Raw genomic sequence first — 26,973 nt, 5'->3', positions numbered from 1 at the left:
TTCTGGAAAGTTCTGGAAGTTAACCCCGATGTTTTTCCTTGATGTACTTCAACTTTGCACGTAACATAAAATTTTACCGAAGTTTTACTCAATACGTTTTTAGCTAAAATCTAGATTTCTTTAAAAAATCTAATTTTTATTTTCTACGCAAATTTTTGTAACTAATTACTCGTTCCTACCAGAAAACGTCGAGAGTGCGTTTAATATTTCTTTGTAACCAAACCATTCTTTAAAAATGTCCTTCTGATTTTTTTTACGTAAACTCATTTCAATGTAGAGCTCCAATGGTTGAATCCTCTTTTATAATGTTGGTGTTTTTTGTAGAATAAAATGCAATTTCATAAGAAGCAATAACATCTATATAAAAAATATATTAATTTTGAGGCTTTTGTAGAATAGGATGACAATGTGCGGGAGACAAGTCAATTTTAACTTTTTTCAAAAACCATAAAAAAAATAATTCAATTTTGAGATATGACAAAACACTTTTACGTAACCGATAAAAAAGTTATTTTCTTCATATAAATAAAAGTATTTTAAATATTTATTTGTGGATTGTTATCCTCATCTTCTTAGAAAAAATATAGAATTTTGTAGGCTTTTGCAGTAATTATTCCGTCCCATATTTATTGTCATCTCATCACGTTTTTGACAACTAATCCTCTGGCCGACTTTGGCTAGGATTGAAACTGCATTGTTAAAAGATAGCGTGGTTAGACGACAACAACTATGGAAGTCGGTAATTACTGTGGATGCAGTTAAGAGACCCAGCATTCCTATCCCATAGCGGTTACACACCTGACGAAGGCCAGTGGAATAGTTGTTCGGAACATCGTTAAACAACAACTATGATGACGAGTATAATAGTCCACAAACAAATAAATAAATAAACAAATTGCTCATCTCAAAGGATTCAAAAAATAAAATAAATATAGTTTGCTTTAAAATATATAAAAAAACATATATGTTCGTTTCAAATTTTACATTTCTAAAATGATTATTAATAAAATCGTCAGTTGATTTTATTCCAACAGGCAATTAACAATTTGTTTACCAAATTTTAATTATAATAAAAACTGAAAAAACATTCTAAGTACCTAATATAGAAATTGGTTATTGCTAAATTTAATAAAAAAAAAAACGATTCTTTTTATTTAATTAAAAAAAACTAGAGATGAAGTTTTTAAAAAAGATGAAATTGCATCTTTGTCAGGTTGTGTGAAAAAATAAAATGGAGTTGTCTCTCGTACATTATCGTCGAATTATACAAAAGCATTTTAATATTTACTGACAATTTTTATAAAAACAAAACATTAAAAACGTGAATAAAGCAGAAAATATGGGTAAACGAATCAACTTAATACGAAAAATTGGTTCTCAAAAATTTCAAACATAATTTTTTTTTAATTCGTTGAAAAAACAAACAAAATATACATTGAGATAAAAACAAATGTTAAAGAAATACGAAATACGAAATATGAAAATTGCAAAAGTTTTAATCATGTAATTCAGGATAAAACAGTTATTTCCCTTCATATGAAAAGTTGCCGCCTTTATTTAAACATATCTTGTACGTCTGTAAATATAATTCTAAGATTAATCGCATGTTTTGAAAAACAGAAAGTAATCTTTTAAAATTCTAATGAAAATATAATTTGTATTTATCGAAATGCAGTAAGATTAGGACGATTACTCAAACTGAAAACTAGAATGTAAAAAAAAAAATAAATAAAAAGTTTGTGGAGTTTGGCGATATAATATGTCGATACTGTATTCAATTTATAATTCTTTGAGTGATCCATTTTTCAATGCATAGAACGTCAAGCTGTATACAGGACCTCTGCAGCCTCTCCTGATGATCGCTACTACTTTTCGATGTCCATGTTGATTCCGACATGTCATTGGGCGACTACAGTCACTCTGAAAAAAAAAAGCAGAAGTGATTTAGATACGACGTACATTTAAGTTTATGTGTTCAACATTTTGGTTTGTTTCAGATCAATAATCTTAAAACAATACGCTAAAGTATTTCATGTCAGTACGTACGTTATCACCTTTCACGTACATTGAACAAAATAAGATGGTCCGATCAGCAAGCAGCTAAATCCCACCCCTTCAGAGTAGAGATCCCTAGGTATAAGAAATGCTTCTACTCCAATAATAAGTATAAAAGTTTACGCCAGAAAATTGTTATTGAATATCTGGAAATACCCCCTTAACCATCAAATCTTTCTTCTCTGGCAAATTCATTACAATAGTCGTTGATTGACAGAAGTTTGAGGCTTCTAGAATCAACGTTGACATGCCCCAAGGATCTATTCTGGGCTCCAATTGCTTCCTCATATTCATCAATGATCTCCCAAATCCTGCGGACGAAACATACATCTACGATAACACTTCAAAAAGCCTTTCTGGTTACCTCCACTCCGTCATTGAGCACAATACAATGACGAAAACGCGTTAGTAGTTACTTTGATTGTATCCCAAATCAAACTTCTTTTTTTTTTATCACTAACGCTCGGATCCCAATCCAGCGCTAAGTAAACTGGGAAAATTCTCGGATCATTCTATCTCTCTAGAAGGTATGTCATTTCGGACTTAATCCTGTGTAAGAACCAAATGCGTCCTCAAATAGAGTCCTTTTGCCAAACCGATGAGGTCCTTCCCAGAGCAGTGTTTTATATTTGATAGAATTCAAAACTGATTTCAGAGTCGAGTAAACGATGCTCTTCTGTCCTCCCTTACTATTTCTTTCTCACAGAAGTTGCTAGTTTTGCTAGTCTTTCTCTGCTCCATCGTTATTTTCATGGCAGGTGCTCGGCTGAGCTCCAATCTATTGTATATGTTTGTAAACTCGTTTAGCTACAACCACTGTCAATAGTTTCTCTTTCCCTCTCTCCACACTGACAATAATTAAACTTCCTTACTTGAATTGCCCATCTGTGTACCATGATACAACGGGACTGCTTTCCAGCTGACTAAAACATGGTCGTTTTCAAGTCCAATGTAAATACATTCTTGTAAAGCCACCCTCTTAAATAATCAAATTCTGCCCAATCATCATCATGATCATCATCATCATCATTACGGTGTTCTCTCTCACTGTCTACTCGAGTGGTATTTGGGCCTTGACAAGTAGTGACAACTTAGTAAAAATAAGAAAAAAGAAAAGAACTTCCAAATAATTACTTACCCAATTTTTGACAGGTTCCCTTATTAAGTTTCACATTGTCTATGAGCAATGTGAACATTTTTGACCTTTCAAAGATTGTAATGAATTTTACTTGAACAGTTCCTGCAGGCAAGTCGAATTGTTTGACGGTCCATTTTGTTAGTTTAGAAACGAGTTTGTACCATTTTGATGTAGTATTACCGTTGCTATACTTAGCCGCCACTATGAAGCTGAACTCCTTTTCACCGGCGTAGGCGAACTGTAGACATGAGTCGGGGATGGTCATTACGGGAGAAGTGAGCGGTGCCCCTCCAATTCGTGCGCGCATTGAATACACTAAAAACAAACAAATCAATCAAATTAGTAGCTTTAAAAGCTCCGAAAATTACTGACCTTCTGAGAAACAAAACGAAAATGAAACGGTCATATAAACCAGTGAGACCTGTGGAAATTCCACAGTAAACTCTTTGATATGTAATATATTGATGTTGGCATTCTGTAGATGTTCAGCGTAAATGGAGACGCCCTGATATTATTGTAGCTCTTTTGTTCAAACTGTAGAAGTATTTATCTAAGCTAGCAGGGACGCCCGACTTAGCCGGGCCGTAAAATACGCCTAAATATTATATTTGAATTTTTTCAGATTTCGTATGTATTATTACAGAGTCAGTTTTTTTTATTGATTTGTATATATTATAAAGTTGTGATTTCAACAGTAAAAAAAAAAAAATACAGTAGCACCCCGGCATACGGCATTAGAAATTAGTAACAAAATACAGTACATTATGTAATACACATGTGTATAATTGTTGTGTAGTACATTAACGGGGACATATAATACGGAGACTCAGAACAGATGACGATAATGAGGGAGACATTTATACATATTACTTCACGACGACGACGACGACTGTGACAATTCTTGTAGTTTCATATTATTAATGCAGACAAGTTCTTAACACATATAGAGAGGAGGAGATACATAATATATGAAGGGTTACACAATGTTCATTATAAGATGATAATAAACGCATTTACCTTTTTGGTTGTGATGAATAACGACACGAGACAACACAGTTACAAACATAAATGGTGATTTCTCTATTCATCTGATCGGCTGATCGATGACGTCAGGAATTCAAACTTGAATCTACATGGTTAATCTTCCAACCTTCGCCTGTAAGGGACTCTCCTTTCCAACTCACTCTGTCAACTCTTGGCTTATCAACTGACTCTTACTGACTGTCTGACTACGAATCCATAGAATCCTATATTGCGAAATGTCCTTTGTTTATGACGTCAGAAGTGTGTTTTCAAACGTGACAATTTCACGTGGCTTTACATATGTTTGTCCAACACACTTTTGACAAACAAAAGAATCCTCAATTCTAATCCAACCTATTTTTAAACAATATAATTTAATTTGCATTGTACATTCATTTAACTGGCCTTATCTAATATTTAGATTTCTAAAGAATGGACAATTGATTCTTTTTCCGATATAAACAATATTTAACTATTTCTAATAGAATTTACAATAGATTTAATTTTTAACATTCCATTCTCTATTATCTTTAGCATTTGCCTACAGGGTTCGATTCTTGGCTTATCCTAATCTCATTTTCACTTATCTAGTATTCTTCTTATTTACATGGGAAGGGGACAGCCCTTTCCATGTAACATAATCATATAACATTATAAATGATACTGTAAGGCGAGGTAAATACAGTAACTGGGAGCCATAAAAACATCGGATTACAATTCGTAACCTGAAAAAAAACGTATCCTAGGGCCACCGTATCTCGGGATTCTACTGTATATTCTTATGACTTGGGCGCATCAACTTGAATCGAAACCGAAACCAAAACTTATGAAGAAAAGAATATGTACATATATGAGTTCAGTTCCTTCAACTATAATCAGAACCAAAACCAAAACTTATGAAGTATTTCTGCATGTCAGTAAGGAAAGCAGAAACCCGGAAGGGAATTCCAAAGTCTATTCTGCCCATTTTAATCTGTTTTGTATGTGATGTTGCTTTAATGAAGTCTTCGTCACAGACTTAACAGACTTTGCCACTTCTTTCAGAAGGCGACATCGAGTACTTTTTGAGACATTCTTCAATCCGACTTGGTCAAAGACTTCTCGACTTGTCTGCCCAGAGTGCTTAACAACTTCACGTTTAATTTGGAGCAGAGAACGGCGTGAAACAACTCTAGATTTACCTTTATCAGCTCTCTTACGTACCTTTGTAGGAGTCCTTGACAAAGTTTTTCACAGTTTGATGGTACATTCCTATCATTTTCGATATTTCGAGGGTAGTTTTACCTTTTGCTAATTGTTCTGTAATAGTACTCTTTTCAAAATTACTCAAACCACCTTTACGACCCATTTTATTGAAAAAAAAACTGTCTTGTTAATAATTTGGCACATCTCAAATACCATGGATTCAGTAATTACGATGGCAAGTTGTTTACATTGCGTGGAACAGGACAAAAATTTCGCAGTACGCGCAGCTCAGCATTGCCAATGTTTCCGAAGCTTTTGATACGAAACTACAGGTAAGTTTCTGAAACTGGTAAAAATATTATCTTGTTAATAATTTGACACGCAGTATATATTAAGAAGTTGTGATCTAAAAAATATATCCATATGATTTGGGTGCATCAGCTTGAATCGAAATCCAAACTTCTGAAGAATATATATATATATATATATATATATATATATATATATATATATATATAATAGGACAACAAGAGTATGAAATGAAGACACAAAACTATATATTGGTAGATATAGAATGGATCATTTATTAAATAATGGAATACAGGCAAAATTTGGGGGATTGTTTTTGTTAGCGATACTTTTTGAATGAATTCAATTATTTATACGAAAGTGCATTTTTACCTAAATGCGAGTTGGGAATAATTTTCCCTTCGACCAATTTGGTACCGCTCAAATGGGGAGCGGCATATATATATATATATATATATATATATATATATATATATATATATATATATATATATATATATATATATTATTTTAAAATTATAATTACCCACTGACATGTGTTTCGTGGTCTACGACTCATCAGAGTGGCTGCATCTAGCGAGATTCGAAATCAGGACCCCATTATAAGAAGCCTGAACCTCTATACAACACACTATTAATATATAGATTTTTCTAGTCTCAGTTTTTCGTATTGCCATCTGAATTTAGGGTTAATGGTAGGATTATAAAATGTTATGCGTTTGCATGTTTCAATTCCGATATCTTAACGTAATGGTAACATCGGATAAGGTACCAATTTGAAATATTCTTGGACGCGTAATATCATTTAAAAGTATAATTTTTCGTCAGAAACCACACAGAATATCACGTGACCTACTGTTTATGGGAGTGAGAGCAATTTTGTACCGTGATCTTACGATAAAACCAAGTTAGAACAGTATTAGGAAAAATTACCTGAATTGTTTAAACGCAAATCTGGGTTGAAAATTTTATGCCGATGCCAATATCCAATAAAGTTGTAGCCACAGAGATAATGATTCTCAAAGTCGCAAGAAATCGATTTAGCTGCAATTGAATGAAGAGAAGAGAAAAAGTTTTTAAAAATTCAGAGACGTACAATAACTAGAAGAATACTCGTCCCAGGGCGGGTAAAATTATTTCCGCGAACAGAAGAATTACGCACCACTTTTATGCCTCCTAACAATTATAAAAAAGTAATATTAAATTAAACCTTGTGTCTAGAAACCTTATTTAAATTTTGAGCAAAGGCTATTACAACATTTTGAGTTTTAGAAGACTAAACTTAAAAGCTGAAGCGTAAGGTGTCTTAAGAAATTGCAATTCAGAAAAAATTTGCTGTCATATTATTAGGAATCAAATCTAAAGCAAATATTAAACTTTTTAATTTTCAAATGCGAAATGTTGCCAATATTATGCACCCAATAACCTTTTAAATCGCCGACCCCCCACCCACGAAAATAAAGTATTTATTTCAAGGTTTTATCATCCTGTAATTTAATGACAATTTTCGAAAAAATTATTGGTAGAATTCGATCACGTTATATGTATCGTTTTTATGCATTAGACTGTCGGTCAGTCTGTCATGTTTTAGATTTTCCTTGAGTGAACTGTCATGTTTGAGTTTGGTCTGTAATCCTGAGTTTGAAATAGCATTTTCATTGCTTATCGCGCAGTTTAAATGAACACACTTCCCTCTGTAAAAAAATTCACAGCTAGCACCTGTCTGGCTACAACCACTGTAGGTAAATTTTCTTTCTCCTTATGTATAAGTAAATCTAAACGGAACTTCCACGAACAAAGTTCCTTTCCAAGAACTATTCGTCGGTGGAACGAAATAACACGGGACAGCTTTTCAGTTGATTAAAACATACTCGTCTTCAAGTCCAATATAAACAAATTCGTTGAACTGTCCTTATAAATAATTAATCACTTCTTAGTTTCCATCATTGACTTCAATCCTTCTCAAGATATTTTCCCACAGTTGATCTGATCAGGGCATTAAGCCATATCTTCGAGTTGCATTTGAGACACGATAATCGATAACTAATTTGTATAAAAAAATCCCCAAATTCTTTTGTTTTCAACAATGCTAGCTGAAATAATATTTTAGTCTTTATAAGTCTGCACTCATTTTTATAGTGTTACATTTGACGTGTTATATATTCCTCAACAGTAATATGCTTTTACATTTTAGTATCTCGATGATCTGCTAAGTTTAGCAAATCAATCAATTTTGTCATATAAATGTTTTAAGTTAATACAATTTCGGGTTAAAACTCCAGATTAAAATATCATATAAGGTGCAGATATGTAAAAGCGTTTATACTCCTCGTTCTAGAAAGCTAAATTCAACTCATAATTAAGAAAATGAATCTTGAAATGTTACGTTTCTGTAACAGATTTGGGGCCCTACGATATCGAACAAGTAAGTTAGCTAGATAAATATGCCATGCACAAGAAAAGTTGGTCAATCGGGGTGTACAATTTGAAACAAATAAATATTAAATATTTGGAACAAAAGACATATCTAAACAATAAACAATAACAGACCTCAGCTGATCTCAAACGTCACCGTAAACTGCGATAGAAAGCGGTAAAAGTTTAGAGCACAATGGCCACAGTTGGTCATATAGGTAACGGCCGGATCGTATTATGAGATCGCAAAAGTAAACGACGGGACGATTAAATCATGTAACCCACAGATATTTTTTATTCAGTTCCAGAAATGTTCACTTGTAAAGAACATCGACTCTTTTAAGTTCGGAGGGCAAAGAAGGCGTTACGATTTCAAATGTAATACGAGTGAGAACTTGGTATTGTGATTCCGATCACCACGGTGTCCAAGAATTTGAAATAAACATACATTTAAAATTGTAAAAAAAAATATGACTCTTTGTTGTTGTTCAACACACCGTAACCTGAATAGTTGAACAGTTTTTTTTTCTTTTTTTTTAAATTATGGATACATTTTTGTAGACTGGAGTTAGCAGCCCGTTTGAAAGAACAGTCTCATCCTCATATATGTTTATTTTATGTGTTGAACGCCTACCTGCGCACAGACATCACAAACAGATACATTGATATTATTATGTTATATATACGTTAATTACTTTAGCAATGACAACGGAGAATGTGCTTTATATATACATTTAAAGATGCGCATTAGTGTCTGCATATATCCTGTAACATTTCTTTTACTGACCAGGCTCAACGTAGCTTAACTTTAGTGATTTAATGGGAACTGTTGTGTCAACTTGGTTATTATCTTTTAAGCAACGTTGAGCCTGGTCAGTACTGAAATGGGTGACCATTGCGGAATTTCAGGTGCTGTATGTGTTCTCCGTTTATGTCAGCATTACTTCCAGTCGTCATGGAGGTTTCCCTGCCACTGGCAGTGCAGATTGTGGAGAGGTGTGGTTAGAGATTGCGCAATCCGCGCCTCACAATTACACGTGCAACTAATCTTACAGTAGGTATCCATTGTACTCTTGAGACTCAACGGAGGCATCGAATGTTTCTTTTATAAATGCCCAACAACATAGTTTTAAGTAAGTTATCCTGACCACACCTTCTACCCTAGTCTAACGTATAACACCTATAGCCTACCGCCAAAATGCTATATAATAACTGTTAAGTGAAAAAAATTATAGTTTTGTGAATTGTGCAACAATAAACAATGAACAGAGCAATTAAATACTTCCATGATTACAAAAATTAGAATAAAAGTTTTAAGATTGTATACTTACGACACGATGCTTCATCGCTCTTATCAGGACAATCTGGAGTTCGATCACAGAACTTTGAATGTGATATACATTTCGACTGATCCAGGCATGCTCTAGTTTCATATGGACAAACTGAAAAGAAACACGTGTTTGATAGCAATGCATTTTGTAAAATATTAAATGAACTTTCTATGAATAATATCACTTAAGATTCCAGTGTAGTATCTGTTCTGATTCTAAACTTGAGTTAATTTGTCCTTAGTCAACGTGGGAGAAAATTTAGAATATGCAATTTTGTCTTGGAGCATTACTTTTCATTATTTTAAGAACTTTTATGTTTTAAAAATATTGTTTCTTTTTAAGCAAAATGAAAGTATTTTTAGTCTTAATTATTTTTTATATTAAAAATTTTATTTTCATTTCTTAGAACATTTCTTTTCTAAAAGATTTCTTTCTTAAAACATTTCTTTCTGAAACATTTCTTTTCTAAAAGATTTCTTTCTTAAAACATTTCCTTCTAAAACATTTCTTTTCTAAAAGATTTCTTTCTTAAAACATTTCCTTCTAAAACATTTCTTTTTAAAAAGATTTCTTTCTTAAAACATTTCTTTCTGAAACACTTCTCCTCCAAACAGTTCTTTTTAAATAATAGTTTCTAAAATTATTTCTCTCTGAATAATTTCTTTCTACATATCTTTTCTAACACATTTCTTTATAAATACATTTCTGTATCGAACAGCTTTTCCTGAAACCAATTGTGTCTAAATAACTATCATGATAACATATCTCACATAATGAAGTATTTAATTGTAAAATGATAAAAAAGGACATACAACTATATTCTATAATCAAATGTGGATGAAAAATTAAATATTAAATTAGAATAGACAACACTAGTTCATCGTAATATTATAACTTCTAGATTGATCGTAATGTTTAGACATGCTAAACTTTTTTGTGAAAATTAATTTATGGATAGGAAGGGTAAATTTGTAATAATCATAATATTACAAATGTATTTATAGCAATAAGATTCCAAATATTGATCAAATAGTAAACTGAAGATGTTGAAACAAGTGATTATTATACGATCGATGTGTGGACTAAAACATATGAGCCAAATGGGTTAATTGTTAGAATGGATGTAAAAACGCTATTATACTTATAATAAGGTATATCTATTGAACATCAATTAAGATAAACTATATATTTTTTAAATATATATAGATTAACTAAACGTCTATCAATTCATTTCTGAATTAAAAGTAAAATCGAAGGAGAGAAAAAAGGAATGCATAGGGTAGGAGGTGATAAAGTAAAAAAGGAATGCATAGGGTAGGAGGGGATAAAATAAAATTAAATCGGAAGTAAACATAATCTATAATATTATGTCGAAATAACATTAATAATCCTGAATTAACTTGAAGCATAATTAGAATTAGATTTCACTTAAATATACATTTATCTAATTAAAACTAAAAGAACATATTGTTACGAAATTAGGACACTCTCAAACCTAATTATTAGAGAAATAGGATCTATTCAATGTTTAACTAAAATTATACTTAACTAACTAGTTCGAAAAATGTTTATTAATACTAGATTGTCGAATATTGAATTAGTAAAACTATTTGAAATATTAACTTTAAAATATTACTTTTAAAATAATAATAATAATAATAATAATAATAATAATAATAATAATAATAATAATAATAATATTGATGAAAATAAAAATAAATAAATTAAATAGAAATGTAAGAACCAATTAATTTATAATTAGATATCAAGACAAAAATGAATTACAACTTAATGATTTATGACTATCGATTGAAATAGTTTTAATATTAACATGTCATAATAAACGTATTTGTTTATTTATAATATACACTGAATTAATCATTGAATAATATTAAGTTAAAGACATTCGAACTGCATAAACATTACTTATTACTATGTTTGATAGAGGAATGAATGTTAAAATAAGTAAGTTAATATATCGATGGATTTGTTCTAAGGGCGGTAACTCTATCATACTATGAATTGAATTAATTTTAACTTGTTACGTTTAAGGTAAACAATTAAGGTAAGGAGTATTTAGCGAAATTATAAATCTCAACAAAATGTAATTATTTGAATTAACTAATACTAAGAATTATAATTGAAGTAGTAATAAACTTGATTACAACAGTTTACTTAATTATGTATGGTTTCAAATTCAAATTAATAAATAATTTAATATAACCGTAAATTGTAAAAGTTTTTTATTTTTATTTTAAGTTTCGTATATTCAAACATGTGTAATAGATTATAATTATTGATGTTATTTTCATAAGTATTTATATATTAATTAGAATTAATAAGTTTACTAATTATTAAATAGAACATTTTAGCAGAATATTACTAAATTAATAGAACTTATTTGTACGAATAGATGAGTTTAGTGACTTTATATCTAAAATTCAAAATGGCGCAATGAAAACATATAATAAGGTATTTACAGATTCTCTTCCAATTTTCGGGTTTTAATCATGTCAAAACGCACATTATTTCCTTCTGACGTATTGATTGTTGCTATTTTTCGCATGAGTTAAGGGAAAAATAGATTTACTGATTGACATAATGAAGTGATTGATTTTGCGCTACGAAACAAATACTGTCAAGAATTGTAAATATCAACTGAATTAAAGGAATAAATTATAAGATAGCCAACATCATGATGAACTTTGAAATATAGACTTTTGTCATTCATTGAATATATATATATATATATATATATATATATATATATATATATATATATATATATATATATACAAGCGAACATTATTAAATGCAACGGATAAACTTCGCTTTATGATTTTTTTTTTAATTTTTCGATTTTCCGTATAATCTTTTTTATATCAAAATCAAAAATATTATTGAAAGTTCCATAGTTGTTGCTGTCACGAGCGCTTTCGATTCGTCCACAAATCATCTTCAGGTGTTGAAGTAAAAGTGCGAAGGAGCGAAAATGAAAATATACAGTAAACGGCGTTATAATAATGATATATGATGAGTTAAAATATATAGAGTCGATCAAAAGTCGATTACAAATATAGGTTGATTAAAAATTCGAGTGTTAAAATCAACAAGTTCCTGGACTCTGTTAACAAAATCCGTCCACTACGAACTACGCAAGACGTTTAAGAACGTTACTGCTTTTTCCGAATGCAATATCATTTATAGTGGATTGAAGTGTTCTAATATATGACGATTCAAGAATTTTTAATTTTTTAATATTATTTTCATGTTGAATAATTTTTATGTTGTCATCGAGGACTTTTCTCAGATTGCATCTAAATAACACTAGTGCTATATATAAACATTTAATAAAAGAACATAACTGTCCCCCTCCGATCCTAGAAAGGTCCTCGTTGGCCAACCTTCCATGACTTTGCATGCAGTCATAAAATCCTACAGTTTACCGAATAGCAGCAATCAATGAGTAGGACTTCATGCAGATCCGGCAACCGTAAAGGCACGATCTTTATTATATGCAGAAATTGGATTTATTAAACAACAGAAACGACAAATCATCATATTCGTTTTAAAATTCGTTTGCAATATTAGGATATGTTGGGTGCGAAAGTAAGTAATATTAAAAAACAACTTACCAAGAGCAGGACAGGTACCATTGCGAATGCTTACTTTTTCAATCTGTATGTGACAAGTACCAGGATAAAAGTGATTAGATTCAGCCATAAATCTGACAGAGATGACAGCGTTTTTCACATAAAATTGTGCTCTTCCCACTGAACTTGACGCGAGCTTAAACTTTAGTTTCTTATCGGGATTAGTAGTTATATCTAACACGCAACGCCTTCCACCGCTTATTTTGTAATCTGTTTGTACGCAACTGTCTGTAAGATTTTTGTATGGCGATATTAAATAAGACTTTCCAAATTCATTGTTGAATGACATGGCATAACCTGAAATAATAATAAAAAAACATATTTAAAACAAAGAAAATCTTTTTTCATATCTGTTGTTAAATGGACTGGTAACCAACAAAACAAAATAATTCGAATACAACAAGCAAAAGTTCAGCTAGAATTCGTCACTGTCAACTTTCTCTCTCAAATCGCTTTTGTTTACCAACAGTTTTGTCTTGAGTAAGACATTTTCGAAATATAAATGAATTTATTTGCAGCCGAAGTTTCCTCAGTCTGGAAAGATAATAAAAAGTGTAAAGTATAAGAAAAAGCAGCTACCTATTGTTCTTTAAAACTTATGTCCAGGGTTCGATTTCTGCTTTCTCTTATTTTCATTTTAACTAATCTCTCTATTTTTATACTTACATGAACAGGGGACAGCCCTTATCATGTAACACAAGCAGCTACCAATGCATGATAATGAATTTTGATGTTTTTGTAGTAAAGTAGTTTTCTGCATGTTTTATAGCATAAGGTTTGAATGCAACCGATTTCGAAATCTCGTAGGTGATATCCTTTTTTTCTACAACCCCTTTCTCACATAAGAGCCACTGCGAGTCTATCTCAACTGAGTTTCAATCTTTCGCCGCCATGAAAAACTTTCAAAACAAAGACACGTCTAATTACAACCACTGTTCCACTCTTATCTTTGTCGAAATCTAAAGGCAAATTCCATGAACAGAGTTTCTTTTCTTGAAATGCTCGCCTGTGTAACTTTATACTGCGGACCTGTTTTCAAGCTGACAACAACATGGTTGTCTTCAAGTCCAAAGTAACCAAATTCTTGTTGAACAGCCTTCTTAAATAATTCAACTCCTCCCAGTTTATATCACTACCGATCACTACGCTCCTGTTCCGGTGACAACAGCGTACAATATTAACCCTTATCCTTGAGTGACCTTCAGACCTTCATAAGTAGTGATTTTATCTGTAAAAAAATTAGAAACAAGAAATGCACACAAAAAGTCTTACACATTGATAAGATGACATCATAATATGCAATGTCGTTGCCTCGGATGATAGCGGTCTCTTGAGGCTTCAAATTGCTATAGGTTGAAAAAGGTTTTTTTTTATAAAATTTATATTAAAAGAATCGAACATAATAAATCGTAATTGGCTACATCACTGATATGTATAAGAAGGTACCGTTCATATTTCAGAATTACTACAATTATCCTTGACCCTTATCTTATAATACCGAGTGCTTAGCAAGGGGATCATTTAAGTACTATTTTGAGTCTTTGGTATGGCTCGACCTAAGATGAACCTTCAATCTCTTAGCCCATCAGCGAACATGCGAACCATTAGGCCACCTTGATTGATACGTATCTTTATACAACTATTTTCATGTTGCATTATGAATTTGTGACAATGCACTAGTCACATACAAATATCTGTATGTGATGTTGCCAGACCTTGATACCAGTAAAGCAACTGACCCTAACGGCATTCCAATTATAGTGCTGAAAAAGCTTCAACCAGAACTAGCTATCATGTTTACAAAGCTGTTTAAGCGTTGTCTTAAGGAGAATTGCTTCCCAACACCTTTAAAAACCTCATCAGTGTGCCCTATATTTAAGTATTCAGGTGATCGGTCAACTTCCTCTCAGTACAGACCAATTAGTCTCCTGTGCGTTATGAGTAAGTTGCTGGAATCTGTGCTGAATAGAGAAGTCGTCAACCACCTCATCAAAAATAACCTTCTTAGTGACATGCAATATGGTTTCCGTTCTGCTATATCTACAACAGACGTGCTAACGGTTATATCTCAAATAATTAGTGAATGTCTTGACGGATGTTTCCTTTCTAGGGCAATTGCTCTTGACATATCAAAGGCCTTTGATAGGGTATGGTATAAAGGTTTACTTCATAAGATATTCATCCACGGTATAGCTGGAAATGTTTTCTCAATTATTAAATCATTTCTGTCGGATAGGTTCACAAGAATAGTGGTTGATAGGAAGAAATCATAAGCTCACAGTATTAATGCTGGAGTCCCTCAAGGGTCTATCTTGGGCTCAACTCTCTTCCTGATCTACATCAATGATCTTCCAAATAACATTCTAAGATCATTCGTTGACATTCATGCTGACGACACTACCATCTACGGCAACACATCAAACGCCGTAAATGATCAAGTTCTCCCTTACTCTCTCTCCTCTGATCTTGAGCACGTGGTACAATGGGGAAAGCGATGGCTGCGTACTTTTAATACATCTAAAACCAAGCTCCTATCTTTACATCATAACAGCTCTGATCCCCATCTGGCATCAATTGAAATGAATGGCTCTCGTCTTGAGAAGGCTCCATGTTTTGACACGCTTATGTGCTTGACCTTTATTCCTGATCTGAAATGGAACACATACATTAAATCCATTGCTAAGGTCGCTGGAAAAATGGTAGGATCCTTCTAATGCTCCAATAGATATCGCACTCTTAATGCAGTTCTCTACCTATATAAGAACCAGGTAGTCCAATGATGGAGTACTACTGCCACATCTGGACAGGAGCTGCTAGAAGCAGATTATCCTGCCTTTACAAAGTTCAAAATAAACTTCGTAGCTTAGTGCGGGATGCCTTTTTCTCTTCCCTGCAACCTCTTTTCCGCAAAAGAGACTTGCGAGCGTGTCTTTGCTTTATCGTTATTTTCATGAAAAGTGCTCGTCTGAGCTCCAATCCATGCTCTCTCGCCAAACTTTCACGAAAAGCAGTCGTCTAGCCAAAAACCCCTCTCAATAATTTCCCTCACTCTTTATCTGTGCCTAAACCTACACATAAATTCCATAAACAAAGCTTCTTTCTTAGAACTGCATACCTGTAGAACTGTCTTCCGTTTGCCTGCTTTCCAGCTAACTACAATTTGATTGTCTTCAAGTCCAAAGTAAACAAGTTTTTGATGAACCGTCATCCTAATAAACCAGTTTACAAAATTTCCACTACTAACGATTACTACGCCATAATCCCATTGACTGCTGTAAACTCATTTATCCTTATTCTCGAGTGCCCCCGGGTCTTGATAAGTGGTGACTCCTATGTACAAAAAAACAACAACAAAAAAAAAACGAAACGATAACAGAATACGAACAGAATGGAATTACGAACACGTTTTCAGATTGATGTTTTTCGAAAACGAAAATGTCTCAAATTTATGTCGTTTTATCAAACAGCTCCAAACTCATAAGACTTAAACAAAATGCATTGGTCAAATATTAAGCAAGTGGACGTCCTGATATATCAATTGGTTAGTCGGAAATAACGAGAAATGGCAACCAGTGAGAGGTTAGCTAATGTTGACTTGATGTTTTCAGTTGAGAATTGATTGAACTGTGAGAGTGTTTTGCCGAGGGAGTGTGACGTTGCGTGGCTTCAGGAAGAAGTTTATAGAAAAACAGTCTGTTTTAAAACACGCGTTGGCGTCTGGCGTGGAATTACATGGGCTGATAGGATATGACTAGTTACTTATTTCTATCCCATATACTATTCTCCCTGTCTTCACTCGCACTGATTTAAGACGAGATTACGTTGGGCGCATATCTCGCTGTCTTCCATGTTTTTTTCTCTTTCTTCAGCTGGTCTTTTGAAGAATAAGAAAGAAGCTTTGATTACGAGACAGAGATAAGAGGTCATTCCAGCCGAAGTCGATGTTTACTTTAGTGTTTACTTAAGACTACCCTCATTTAATGTATTTGTATATGTCTCGTTAATGCATGCATGCACTTGTATGGTTATACGTGCACGCGCTTGGATATTTAATTCTGTAACTCCTTCTCTCGTTTGTCAGGATTTTCTCATGTTCAGTACACAAACTTTAATCACATAAACGTGATTAAAACAAGACATTGTTCGCATACATCACAAAGGTAAAACAAAAAAAATATATGTATTTTACATTCAACTATATCAATATTTCATAACGGAAACAAACTAAATCGAAAAGTGTGATCTTTACCTGACGTGGTTTTTATTCTGATCCAACTTGAGCCATGCACATACCAAATGTTATAGCCGCAAAGCATTGGGTCAGAGAAGTCACATTCAATATTTCGTTCTGAAATTCAAAGAGAAATATGTCATTTAGATATTAAAAGAGTTCAGCTTTTTATATGCTTTCTAATAATACCAAATAGGGAAGTTTTATTGAAATTATGCACGTAATTATCCTTTTTAGAAGGGCTTAGTAAATTGCTAATCGCCTGAGGCGCCCTGACTGGGAAATGCCGACGAGGCTACCCTGGCACATTTTGCTGCTCAGCGTGCCCCTTACCGCCGACGCTGAATTCTCGATTCCACACTTCGACCGTGGTGTGACAGTTCTTACAGTGAAAAAGAACTAAATACGCCATGTTCGTTTTCTTCCAGTATAATGAAATAGTTGGTTTCAGACAAGTTTATTAAATTTTTGTTTTAATTATCACCGTTTCAAACAAGTTTATTAAATTTTTGTTTTAATTATCATCGTTTCAAACGAGTTTATTAAATTTTTGTTTTAATTAATTATCATCGTTTCAAATAAGTTTATTAAATTTTTGTTTTAATTAATTATCATCGTTTAAAACAAGTTTATTTAATTTTTGTTTTAATTAATTACCATCGTTTCAAACAAGTTAATTAAATTTTTGTTTTAATTAATGACGATCGTTTGAAACAAGTTTATTTAATTTTTGTTTTAATTAATTATCATCGTTTCAAACAAGTTTATTTAATTTTTGTTTTAATTAATTACCATTGTTTCAAACAAGTTTATTTAATTTTTGTTTTAATTAATTACCATCCTTTCAAACAAGTTTATTAAATTTTTGTTTTAATTAATTACCATCGTTTCAAACAAGTTTATTTAATTTTTGTTTTAATTAATTACCATTGTTTCAAACAAGTTTATTTAATTTTTGTTTTAATTAATTACCATCCTTTCAAACAAGTTTATTAAATTTTTGTTTTAATTAATTACCATAATTTTAAACAAGTGTATTAAATTTTTGCTTTAGTTAATTACCATCGTTTCAAACAAGTTTATTAAATTTTTGTTGTAACATTGTCATATTTTAAGTTCATTTATTGGCTTTTTATTTTAATTTCCCGGACTAACTTCACCCGGCACTTGCAGGTATAGTATTCGCGTATTATATTTTACTGCTTCGGCAATTTCTGGGACTAACTTCATTCCGGTAATGATCACTAACTTTGCTCCTTCGTAAACTGTTTCAGCAATTTCCGGGACTCAGCTACAACAAACGTGTAATAATTTTTTTTCATTTAACTTTTTTTTCATTGTTCTACTGATTTTTCAGCAGCATTAGGTTCGGGTTCTTCCTGATCCTTCCCAGATGAGCGACGTTGAGTTTCAAGTCCATTTTCATTCATTAAATATTGAACTCCTTAAAAGAATAGAATAACAAACAAAGTGAATCAGCCGAACTATTTCTGACACGCTGTACAAACATCTTGATTAACACCTCGTTTTATGAAAATTTTGGGGATCACCAGTTTTATTTTTATTACAATTGCCTCCATGCCCCCCCCCCCAGCAAAAAGAAAAGCTGTTTTTAAATATACATTAATAACTTTGAATATTAGAAGCATGTCGGGTTTTCCCGATCCTTAGAATAACAAAAAGCATCAATGTTAGGTGCATTTTGTTTCAGGAAACCAATATCTTCAGACAGCCTCATATGGTAGACCCAGACAAACATCCGGATTTACATCTAATCTACTTATCAGATGATAAATATCGGAGGTGTATGGATTTATATTAGGGAGTTCTACCTGTGTTTGAAATAAAATAAAATTAAACAAAATACAACCTACATGACCGACCCTTACGACTTGCAGTTATGTTCTGAAATTCATAAATCATCAGTAAATTAATTTAGTAGTGAATTCTGGTTATATAAGTATATAAACATATAAACACATAAACACATTTAACTACATAAAATACCTATATATATATATATATATATATATATATATATATATATATATATCTTTGTCTATCTTTCTCTCTCTCTCTCCCTCTCTCTCTCTCTATATATATATATATATATCTTTCTCTCTCTCTCTGTCTCTCTCTCTCTCTCTCTCTATATATATATATATATATATATAAATATATATATATATATATATATATATATATGTATATAGCGTGTCCAGGGGTGATTAAAAAAATCCAATAAAGTGCTCGATCGTAGATGTGAGAGCTGAAGATACAATATTTATTATGACACTATATATACATATTTCAAGGTCGTACCATTGGTTTCGATACACCGAAAACAGTAATAATATACTGTGGAAAATCGGTATAATCTCTTCGGCGACAAAGAAAAATCTGGAACTAATGCAAAATGAACGAACATAGAAGAAACGCTAGACGAGCGTTTAAGACTCAGAATTTCATATTTAAAAAAATATCGTTTTAAAACCGACGTTAATAGATTATGATTATAGAAGAAAGAAAGGAAGAATGTGTGTGTGTGTGTGTGTGTGTGTGTGTGTGTGTGTGTGTGTGTGCGTGCATAGCGGGGAAGGGGGTGCGATGGAAAACTCTCTAAAAAATATAAAGGTCCTGTTAAAGCCATATCAATAAATAAAAGTAGGACAATTAACGGTAATAAATAATGAGAAAGGCATGAATATATTAATATGATTTATAAAATTTTTTAAATTATTTAAATTAATTAAATTAAATAAAATAAGGATAAAGATAAATAAGGTAAATTTAATAAATAAATAAATAAAAAATAAGAACTTTAAAAGAATTTTTAATTTTTTTTTTAAATATTAATATTTTAATTATGAGAGAATAATAGTGAATGGAGAAATTTAAGATAATTAAAATAATTAAAGGAAATTAATAAATATTAAAAGACTTAACAACTATCAGATGCGAAGCTTGTGGGGGGGAGGGGAATAGTTTCTCTATAAAGGTTATCCTTATTATTGGGGGGGTTATATGGTAAAGTTAAGGATATTAGGTGGTGAGAAAGGTTGAGATATGAGTAGAAGAGAGTTGGTTTGGAGATTAGAATGAGAGGTGATTTTTCTTTGTCGCCGAAGAGATTATACCGATTCTCCACAGTATATTATTACTGTTTTCGGTGTATCGAAACCAATGGTACGACCTTGAAATATGTATATATAGTGTCATAATAAATATTGTATATATATATATATATATATATATATATATATATATATATATATATATATATATATATATGTGTGTGTGTGTGTATAGTTGTTAATACATATTTAAAATCCAAACATTCTAATTTACAAGTAAACAGCATTATTTATTTAGATTTATTAACTTTTTATATTCTTAATTATCGATATTAAATATAGCTATCGTTTTATTCCATATCATTCCGAATCTCAATATTTTATATTTTAACTAAAATTGCAAAAAAAAAAAAAAGCAAACGACTTTTTATAAACATTTATTACTTGAAATATATGAAGCACTAACATCTAGACTAATAAAAGCAATGGCAAATATCGGAGGTGTATGAATTTATAATAGGGTCTTCTACTTCAATTTGAAATAAAACCAAATTAAAAAATATATAACACATATAATCGACCCTTAACTACTAGCAGCTGTGTTCCGAAATTCATAATGATCAGTTAAATAGTTTATCTCGAACATACAAATACATAAACATATAAACGTATAGAACTTCTTAAAGATAGAAATATATACAGTTGTACCTATTTACTATGCCTCCCCACGGGACAGAGTTAGACACCAGGGTCGTTTTTTAACGTGGAGAAAAGGTACAAAAATAAAAATTGTCTCAGTCGTAAAGGATTTCTCCTCCACCGAAAGAGAAAAAGAAATGGAAGTGCAGCATCTGAAGAACAGATACTACACTTTGAGATATTAAATATTTTATTCATGTTAAAAAAATACAGTCAAAATCAACGATGAACAAAAAACTTAGGCACATGGCCAACTCAAAAGGGGGGATTTTGGGGGTCGTTGGTCATCCTTGTCACTCCAGAACTGAACAAAGTCAAAAGTTTCTCCCAGCTAGTATCTTCTTTCACCATAATACCGCATTCACCCTTTCATATTGGGGGACGTCCTACTTAACTCCCAATTTTTAAAACGCCAAGAAACTACAGTTGTAAATCCATAGAAAAGGTTACTATCAACCAACATTACCTATTATGATGTCCCCACTTTTTCTTATATTCCTAATTATATCAGTTGAATATGACAATATTTTAAGTTTATATAAAGTAAGAAGATCAATACTTTTACTTTAATTAAACTCGCTTCCCCATCTCCGAATTTTATTTATTTCTTAATAAACATTTATATACTTAGAATATTGGAAGCAGGCTCAGGTTCAGGTTCTTCTTCATCCTTTTGAGATTGAACTCCGCGGCAAGACAGAATTATAAGCAAAGTGATGCAGACGAACCAGCCGAGTTTTTCTCTAACACGCAGTGCAGACATCTGGAAAAAGAAAAAAAGAAAAAATGAAAAAAAAAAAAAAACCCTAAAAATTACAGATAAATAATAATTAGATAATTCTACTGTATTTTATATATTTTTTTAATATGTTGAAACACTGGAATGTAGTTGATTATTAGGACGAACAACATCAACCCTAAGTTCGACCCGACGGTCAAAAATGTAGGAATTAGATTATGTTTCAATTGTTCTCTGAACGGAAACATTCATTTCGAATGCGCCTCTGTCATATCAAAGAACCTACTGTTGATTTTATATGCCGGGCCTTTCTTCTTGTGTAGTAATAAAACCTCATCAAATATACTTTTGATGTTAGGCTGTATAACGTGCTAACTTTGTTCAAAATTGTCTTTTCTTTGTTTCATCGAATTATTTCGATTATCGATTTTCGAAACTTATCGGAGGTATTCGAATACAAAACCGATCGAAGAACACTCCTAGACACATAAAGTACTTTAGTGTGAAATCACAAAAAACTCGGCCCAGCTATTTTGGAGTCCATGGGAAACGAACTCACACACATACAAAGTTCCTTTCATAGAGTAGTAGAGATATGTATCGGGTTGGTTAACCAAATGCGATTCATAATTTTAATTAAAGTGAGTCGAAGAATGTATTACGTTTTCCTGAAATATTAATGCGAACACAAAAGCTGCTGATTAACATTTGAGTCTATCAGATTTTCACAAAATTCGAACGATAGGGTATTTCGATTAGCAGTTTCGGGACACATATTCTCATAATATATATATATATATATATATATATATATATATATATATATATATATATATATATATATATATATCACGTGCACATATACATATGTACATATTAAATATATACACACACGCAGACACACACGAAGACATACACACAATATATATATATTTGTATGCCTCGGAGTCGTGGACCCCGTACCTAAAACAAATTTCGCAACTTGACGTCTTCCATAAGAGATGTCTACGTGCCATTTGCGGGTTTACTTCGAAAGACAAAATATCAAATGCGAAATTATTCACACTTTTAAAATCAGCAACATCGAAAGCTTCTTAATCCAGTCGCAGCTTCGATGGGCGGGTCATGTTATGCGAATGGATGATGAGAGGATACCGAAGCAACTCCTGTATGGCCAATTAGACAGAGGCCGTCGAAACGTGGGACGACCATGGTTGCGGTACAAAGACAAAATTGAGCTAACTGCAAAAGACAGAAGGAAGTGGATAGAAATGTGTGACAGAAAAATCAGGGAGTTCTCGGCGTTTTGCATCGAAAAACTAAAAGAAGCGAGAGTCAAGTGAAAAAAATAATACTTAGCAGTGTGGAGCTAAATTCTCTCATTTACATGTCTGTCACCACTGCGGTCGCCATTGCAAGTCTCTAGCAGGACTAAAGTGCCACATACGTCTAAGTGAATGTCGACACGCTGAGTTCTAGACCTTCAGGTCAATTGTCGGAGTCTCATACGTCGAAAATCGACGGAGAGTCCATCATATATATATATATATATATATATATATATATATATATATATATATATATACTAGCGGGGGTACCCGGCGTTGCCCGAGTGTTTGTTTCCGGGATGGGGGGGAGTTTTAAAAAATGTTATGGTAGGTAAGTAGGAAGGATCAAACCCGGAGTCATGAGTAAAAGTAGGAAAATAAAGTGTGAAACCCCCCCCCCAAAAAAAAAACATCTGCAACCTTAACAGTTCGGCCACCAAGAAAAGTCCATTCCAGTTGTTTAGGAAAAAAACAAAAAAAAAAACGACTACGGTAGGTCGGCGCGAACGTGAAAATATAATGTGAATTGTCCAGCACGCTAACCACTACGCCACAGAGCACTGCAGAAGCCAAACCGGTGTTCTCTTCTCAACTGTTCCTTGTGAACGATCCCCAAACGGTGTTAAGTGGTGGCAGGGGGAGGAGGAATTTATTAGAGAGAAAATATTTTACCACTTCCATTGATCTTAACCGATTTTGGCCGTGACTTCTCAGCAGAAAAAGTATAGAAATCTAAGATTATCGAGGAATTTGAGAAATAATAAGCCTATAACACACCTCAGATATTGTTCTGCCGTTTGTGCATATTATATTTGCATGAAATATCTTGATTTTTAATCCTATTAAGGTCAAAATCGGCGGGAGAAAATGAGTTCATTTTATTTATATAATAATATATATATATATAATAATAATAATAATATATATATATATATATAATATATATATATATATATATATATATATATATATAAAATAAGAATTACAGTTAAGTTTACCAAAATGATCCAAGATGGTAAAACTAAAGTAAATTATAAATATTAAAGAATTAATATTCATAAAGTAATCTCAAACAGATGTAAAAGCTCGATAAAAACAAATAGGAGATAGAGCTTATAATAAGAACAAGTAGTTAAATAAAAATGTTAAAAAACACTTTCAAAAAGAGTTAAAAACATATTTAATTTTAAAAAGGAAACACTAAATAAATGGATAGTCCTTAATCCGCGGAGTTTCGAAGAAATACTTTCGTTCTCATCAGAGGGTAAGATTTAGCAAAATGCGGGATCGGATTTTGCTTGCAAAAGTATTGAATGAAACTACAAGTAAGTCATAGATCTTACTTGATATATATATATATATATATATATATATATATATATATATATATATATATATATATTGGCGTAAAAATTAAAACATGAGAGGTAATTGCAACTTCTCTTCCAATTTGTGGATTTTGTAGTCATGCCCAAATGCATTTTATATTTGTTCATGTGTTCATAGGTTATATTTCCTCTGCAGAGTTAAGGGCAAAATAAATTATTGATTGATATAATAAATTAATGATCCTGTGCTGCGAAACAGGTGCTGTCAAGACTTGTGCATGTCAACGGACTTAAAGAAATAAATTGTAAGATGATCAACATCATGAAACTTGGAATATAAACTTTTGTCATTCATCTGATATATCTTTGTAATTTCATTGAGTTTCATAGATTAAGGATTGATATAAATAAAAAGTGAAATATAATTAAAACAAAAAACATGATTCTTCGGACGCGCACACGCATCAAAAAAAGGAAAAAATGGATTCAAGCTTACCTTTTTAATGTCTGATTGTTGGGATATCTATCAGTACACTGTGAATGGATTCAAAAGTCACAGGTTTTTTATAATGTAATTTTAGAAGTTAAATCCCCCCCCCCTTTCCAACACCAAACACTTTTACGATCTTCGTTTACGGAAATCGTGTCTTTCATTTTAAAGCTTTCTCTTTCTTTCTTTTTTTTTTAAATATTTTTTAATGTTTTTATATTTCTTCTCCATCATCTTATTATCATTTATTTTATCTCTATCCCCCTCCTGCGCCCTCCCTCCTTCTACCCTCTCTATCTTCTTACCCTCTTCCCTTTTCTATTTTTCCACCAATCAATACAAATCTATTATTAAAAGTCCTTCTGCAATTATGCCAATTACGTTCTTTTTTATTTCCTGCATCGAATAATTTTTTTTATTAACCCTCTCCCTCTCTCACTTTTCTTTCTCTCTTTCTATAAGGACGCTAGTGTTATTAGGGGTCAGACTAATACGAGTTATTCTAAGTAATTGTGCAGCAAGATATTTGTTTGCATTACGTTTAAATTTCTCCGAGTTGGTACAATGGTACAGTAACTTTTTATTAACCCCCTCCCTCTCTCAGTTTTCTATCTTTCTCGTCATCCCTTACTATAGGGACGCTGGTGTTAATAGGAGTCAGACTATTACGAGTCATTCTAAGTGGGTAGTTAGGCAACAAGATGTTTGTTTACATTATATTTCAATTTCTCCGGATTGATTTAAAGAAGCTATTACAGTGGAAACTTTTCTCATCTGGGAACCTCTATCGTGAAAGGGTGGGGTTTTGTTGTTAGTCAGGTGTGTTAGATATATGTAAATTAAGGGGTTATAAGTGCACTAATTTCATTGGAGCACATTCGGTGAAAGAGCTTGAAAAATATTGCGGCAATGAGACAGGGATCAACCTTAGTTGACAGTGCGAGATCTATTAGACATTTTTTGTATCCTGTCCACAGGAAAGAGACTAGTTACTGATTCTTTCTATAAATCTATGTTTGTGTCTGGTTAGATAAATCGAGAAACATTTTTAAAACAATTTGAATTTTTAAAAACATTCTCAAACAAGTAAAAAACAAAAATTTATAAATAAACCCACACAAATAAAAATATACATGAATTTATTAACACTAAGAAATGATTATATTTTACGTGAACAATAATTAGAAAAAAATTAATTTCATGTAAAATAAAATATTTTGAAATAAATGCGAATCAAAAAAAATTGATTGTTTAACTTCAATAATGAAGATTCCGTATCAGTCTGTCCGAAGTTGAAACTGTTAACGAGTAAATTACAATAATGGATATACCAATAATAACTATTATACTATTGTACAGTGTTTTAATGGTCAGTAGTGTATTTTCAGTAGTGTTGGCATTAGACTATTCTTCCAGGCGTTAACTTCTCCTCTGGGGGTCTAGTTATTGTAATGATTTCATTAAGTGCAAAATTATAAAACACGAGAAGGACAGAAATAGACGTGTTACACACGCGACAAGATAAGACGTGTCCTAAACATAGCCGGACAAAAATAGAGTGTCACGTGTTGGATATGACAACGTCTTGTTCAGAAAATTGGGGACGAGGAGAATTTTGAACAAGAGAAAAGGCGTTATTCTGAAAGTACCTGTAAATAAATGTCTGTTGGTGAAACTGAGAAAGTAGTCAAAGTAAGTAAAATTATTTCTTTACCTTTGTTTGCTTGCAACTGTCGACATACAACTCGTGGGTCCCGAGTGTTGATATGTAACGACTCGTAGGATTAGTGAATCTCTTGACAAAAGCTTCCTTCCAGGCAATTGCTCTTGACATATCAAAGGCCTTCGACAAGGTATGGCATAAAGGCCTACTTCACAAGATCTCCAGCTACGGTATAACTGGAAATATTCTCTCTATCATTAAACTATTTCTCTCTGATAGGCTCATAAGAGTAGTGGTTGATGGCCTCCAGTA

At 32.1% G+C, this 26,973-nt stretch overlaps 1 protein-coding gene across 1 annotated transcript; it reads right to left on the bottom strand.

Moving 5' to 3' along the window:
- Positions 1-1,478: 1,478 nt before the first annotated feature.
- On the bottom strand, positions 1,479-25,163 carry LOC145293995 (uncharacterized). Its single transcript, XM_080140908.1, has 8 exons — positions 25,005-25,163; positions 21,741-21,876; positions 17,359-17,457; positions 13,092-13,406; positions 9,457-9,567; positions 6,644-6,754; positions 3,194-3,508; positions 1,479-1,920 (listed from the first exon to the last, which is right to left on the bottom strand). The coding sequence occupies exons 2-8, from the start codon at positions 21,874-21,876 to the stop codon at positions 1,916-1,918; spliced, it is 1,092 nt and encodes a 363-aa protein (XP_079997034.1). The 5' UTR covers positions 25,005-25,163; the 3' UTR covers positions 1,479-1,915.
- Between the last annotated feature and the right edge of the window lie 1,810 nt (positions 25,164-26,973).

Source organism: Euprymna scolopes, chromosome 15 (genome assembly GCF_053919585.1).
Source record: "Euprymna scolopes isolate OS-2025 chromosome 15, ASM5391958v1, whole genome shotgun sequence".
In the NCBI taxonomy this organism is placed as follows: Eukaryota; Metazoa; Mollusca; class Cephalopoda; order Sepiida; family Sepiolidae; genus Euprymna; species Euprymna scolopes.
This window is presented reverse-complemented; position numbering and strand designations above follow the sequence as displayed.